At 40.3% G+C, this 3719-nt stretch overlaps 1 protein-coding gene across 1 annotated transcript; it reads left to right on the forward strand.

The window, feature by feature from the left end:
* Positions 1–1376: 1376 nt before the first annotated feature.
* On the forward strand, positions 1377–2228 carry LOC122105930 (olfactory receptor 2A1/2A42-like). The gene has a single exon (XM_042677223.1). It carries the CDS (start codon positions 1377–1379, stop codon positions 2226–2228), a length of 852 nt encoding a protein of 283 aa, XP_042533157.1.
* Positions 2229–3719: the final 1491 nt, after the last annotated feature.

The raw sequence follows: 3719 nt of genomic DNA on the forward strand, positions 1-3719 counted from the left end.
AATGTTTGTAAAAGAAACCAGAACCCGAGCGTGGCTTATTGACAAAACTCTAATCCAAGATCCAATACAGACAGCTAAACTCATCAGAGTAGCAGAGATCTAACAGGTTGACACAGATATTAGTCAAGTGACAGTCAAATGGGACTATCCATGTGTCAATTTGTTCTATCATCGGCTTCTATGGTGTGTGATGAGTCTTATTGCTGAGGTTGGCCACTGCTTCTCACAGTGAGATAGCAAATTGTTGTCTTTGAGATCTCAGCTATTGTGTTAAAGACATGACTTAAGAACTAGATTTACAACAGCTTCCACGTATTTCTTCCTGAGTTTCATGTTAGGTTGTGGCCATTCAGGAAAAATAAAATTTACTAAGGGGAACTTGTCTAGAGAGTGCATAGAAAATCATGTCTGTGTGCTTTTACACAGGCACCTCCCCTAGTCGGCTTCCAAATTCTTGAGAGTTTTGGAAACACATTTGAGCAACAGTACTGAGAGTGACACTTGTAATTCTGGACTGCCAGTATTGATGAAATTCAAGGTGTTCACAATAATATAAATGTAGGTGAAAATCTTCTGAGTAGTAATTCTGTGAGACACCCAGTTATCCACTTGCCAAGTTATCACAATTCAGTTTCCAATATTCGAAACAAGAATAAACACTTAGCATACATATGTACATATCTATGAGTACATTTTTTGGAGAATAATTATCTCTTGGTATCCAAGTTTTCTTCCTCAGCCCGTTTCCAAACATTCTACATTGTATATAAATACATATATGCATATAAATACATATACAAAATGTAGAATGTAGAATATGTGCCAAATGTGCTCCATCCCTGACCACAACTATTGTTTGTCCATAGAGAAATGATGTTAATCACAGAAGTTGCTGCTCTGTGATTTGCTTTGGAGGAAGTCTTGTAAAATACTCTCTGAACTTTCATTACCATTTAAATATTATGAGAAACTCTGTGATTCATACTCAACAGTAGCAATTCTCTTCAGAGGCCAGTTTCCTTTTAAAAGTTATTCCATTACTCTTCCTGCTACTCAATGATTCTCTTCTAGAAGTGCATAAGTGAATGCAGAAACAAGCATCATAGTTACTTCATATGCATGGCTTGTTCATGCATAATTGCATGCCTATTAATGACTCTCAGCCATTACTAGCAATATATTTTCCTTAGACTAAACAATCAGGTTGTGGAAAAACTCAATTTAAATTTTATTATGAAAAACGTTATTAATTTAATCAACTGAGATACTAATGGTATTTGTTAACACATCTATACACATCTAACATGTATGACATAATAAGAAGATGTTTTAAAAGAATTGTATCTGACATTTTTGAGTCTCATTTTCATAGTGCCATGGAGGAAAATCAGACAATGGTCACAGAATTCATCCTTCTGGGATTTGGTCTTGGACCTAGGATTCATATAGTCCTTTTTGGAATTTTCTCATGCTTCTATTCCTTCACATTACTGAGCAATGGCATCATCCTGGGGCTCATCTGTCTGGACCCCAGACTGCACACCCCCATGTACTTCTTCCTCTCCCACCTGGCCATCGTGGACATGGCCTACGCCTGCAACACGGTGCCCCAGATGCTGGTGAACCTCCTGCATCCCGCCAAGCCCATCTCGTTTGCTGGATGCATACTGCAGACCTTTCTCTTTCTGACCTTTGCACACACAGAATGTCTCCTCCTGGTGGTGATGTCCTATGATCGCTGCGTGGCCATCTGCCACCCACTGCGATACACTGTCATCATGAGCTGGAGAGTCTGCGTTTCTCTGGTTGTCACTTCTTGGACATGTGCCTTCCTCCTGGCCCTGGTCCATGTGAGTCTCATCGTGAGGCTGCCCTTCTGCGGGCCTCATGAAATCAACCACTTCTTCTGTGAAATCCTCTCAGTGCTCAAGCTGGCCTGTGCTGACATCAGGCTCAATGTGGTAGTCATCTTTGCAGCCTGTGTGTTCATCCTGGTGGGTCCCCTGTGCCTGGTGCTGGTCTCCTACACGCGCATCCTGCTGGCCATCCTGCGGATCGGGTCAGGGGAAGGCCGCAGGAAGGCCTTCTCCACCTGCTCCTCCCACCTCTGCGTGGTGGGGCTCTTCTTTGGCAGCGCCATAGTCATGTACATGGCCCCCAAGTCCAGGCACCCCGAGGAGCAGCAGAAGATCCTTTTCCTCTTCTATAGCTTTTCAACCCCATGCTGAACCCCCTGATCTACAGCCTGAGGAACGCAGAGGTCAAGGGCGCCCTGAGGAGGGCGCTGGGCAAGGAAACTCCTTCCCAGTTGCGACATTTGAATCACTCTCAGTGCCCAATCACTGCCCAAATCCAGAAAAGCTTAGTTCCGCTTCTTTTTTTAATTTTAAAGTATGTTTATTTTTATGATATATTTTACATCAGGTACTGGAATCAAACCGAATCTCTGAATTTAATATAGATCCTTTATAATTACATCTAATCATTATCTGAAAATACACACTGAACTAAGCTAGTGAATAAAATAACTGTAAACGATAAACCTCAGGGGTAGGGACATGCATGATCGGTTAAATCACGTTTTCACTGTGTTTTGACCTCAATTCACATTTGTTACCATCACTCAGACATCCATTTTGAGTTAGCTTAGACAGCAGAGCCTAACAATGTAAAGCTGAGTTGTCTTAAAGGAGATTCAGTTTAATACAAAAACTTCAAGAAGAAAAATCAGGACTCTTGATCAGAAGCCTTCCGTGCTGTGTTACTCTTGATCAGAAGCCTTCTGTGCTTGTGTAACTCTTTATCAGAAGCCTTCCGTGCTTGTGTAACTCTTTATCAGAAGCCTTCCGTGCTTGTGTAACTCTGGTGCAACAAATATCTGGAAGGCTAAGAAGAAGGTCCATCAGTAGATGATGTGTGTGTTCCTAAACCTTCACTACCGAAAACACCTTCAACTGGCCTCCTTTCAGCATTTCAAAGATTATTTATAGAAGGAAAAACCCAATCATGCTTGTATTGATAGATATTACTCATTTTAACAAAGAAAACCCTCTTGTTTCCATTTCCTAGAGATATATTACTCTTAAGGGTTTTTTTTGTTGTTATTGTTGTTATTGTTATTGACACTGGCTAAAACTTCATCCAAGTAGTTAGTAGCTACCGTAAGAAGCCCTTTATTGGTGATGTCCTTATAATTCTCTCTTCTTGATCTCTGCTTTAGTGGTACAACAACATGCCTGTCCTTTTTTTCATTAGCGGGGAAAAAAAATATTTTATAAGTAAGTAATATAGGCTTTGGCCAAAGTTAGCCACACATTTTCCATTATCCCAGTTTTATTTTTCCAACATAGGAATTTACTCGAGATATTATTTCCTTGCATTGCATGTATCAATAAATTTTATTTAAGAATCACTGACTGCTTTTAGGGAGCTCACACATAGCTTGTGTGAAGGAAAACATGGCTAAAGGAAAATCTAGAAGACAACAGTACACGGCCATACTGAACATAATGGAACAGTGACAATTACTAATTTGGTGGTGAGTGGTTCTCTTTTGGCTAGCAAAGGGGGAAATGGGGCAATTTGGACTGTTCTAAGATTTTTTTTCAGAAATATTTGAATGTTGAACTGGGAATTATATGTGTATAAGCTGTCTCTGAAAATGGTCTCCTTATCTATGTCTTTTCATAGCTCCTGTAATTTGTTATCCCAAGGGTATA

This window comes from Dipodomys spectabilis, unplaced genomic scaffold, assembly GCF_019054845.1.
Source record: "Dipodomys spectabilis isolate Male_0828 unplaced genomic scaffold, ASM1905484v1 ptg000034l, whole genome shotgun sequence".
NCBI lineage: Eukaryota > Metazoa > Chordata > Mammalia > Rodentia > Heteromyidae > Dipodomys > Dipodomys spectabilis.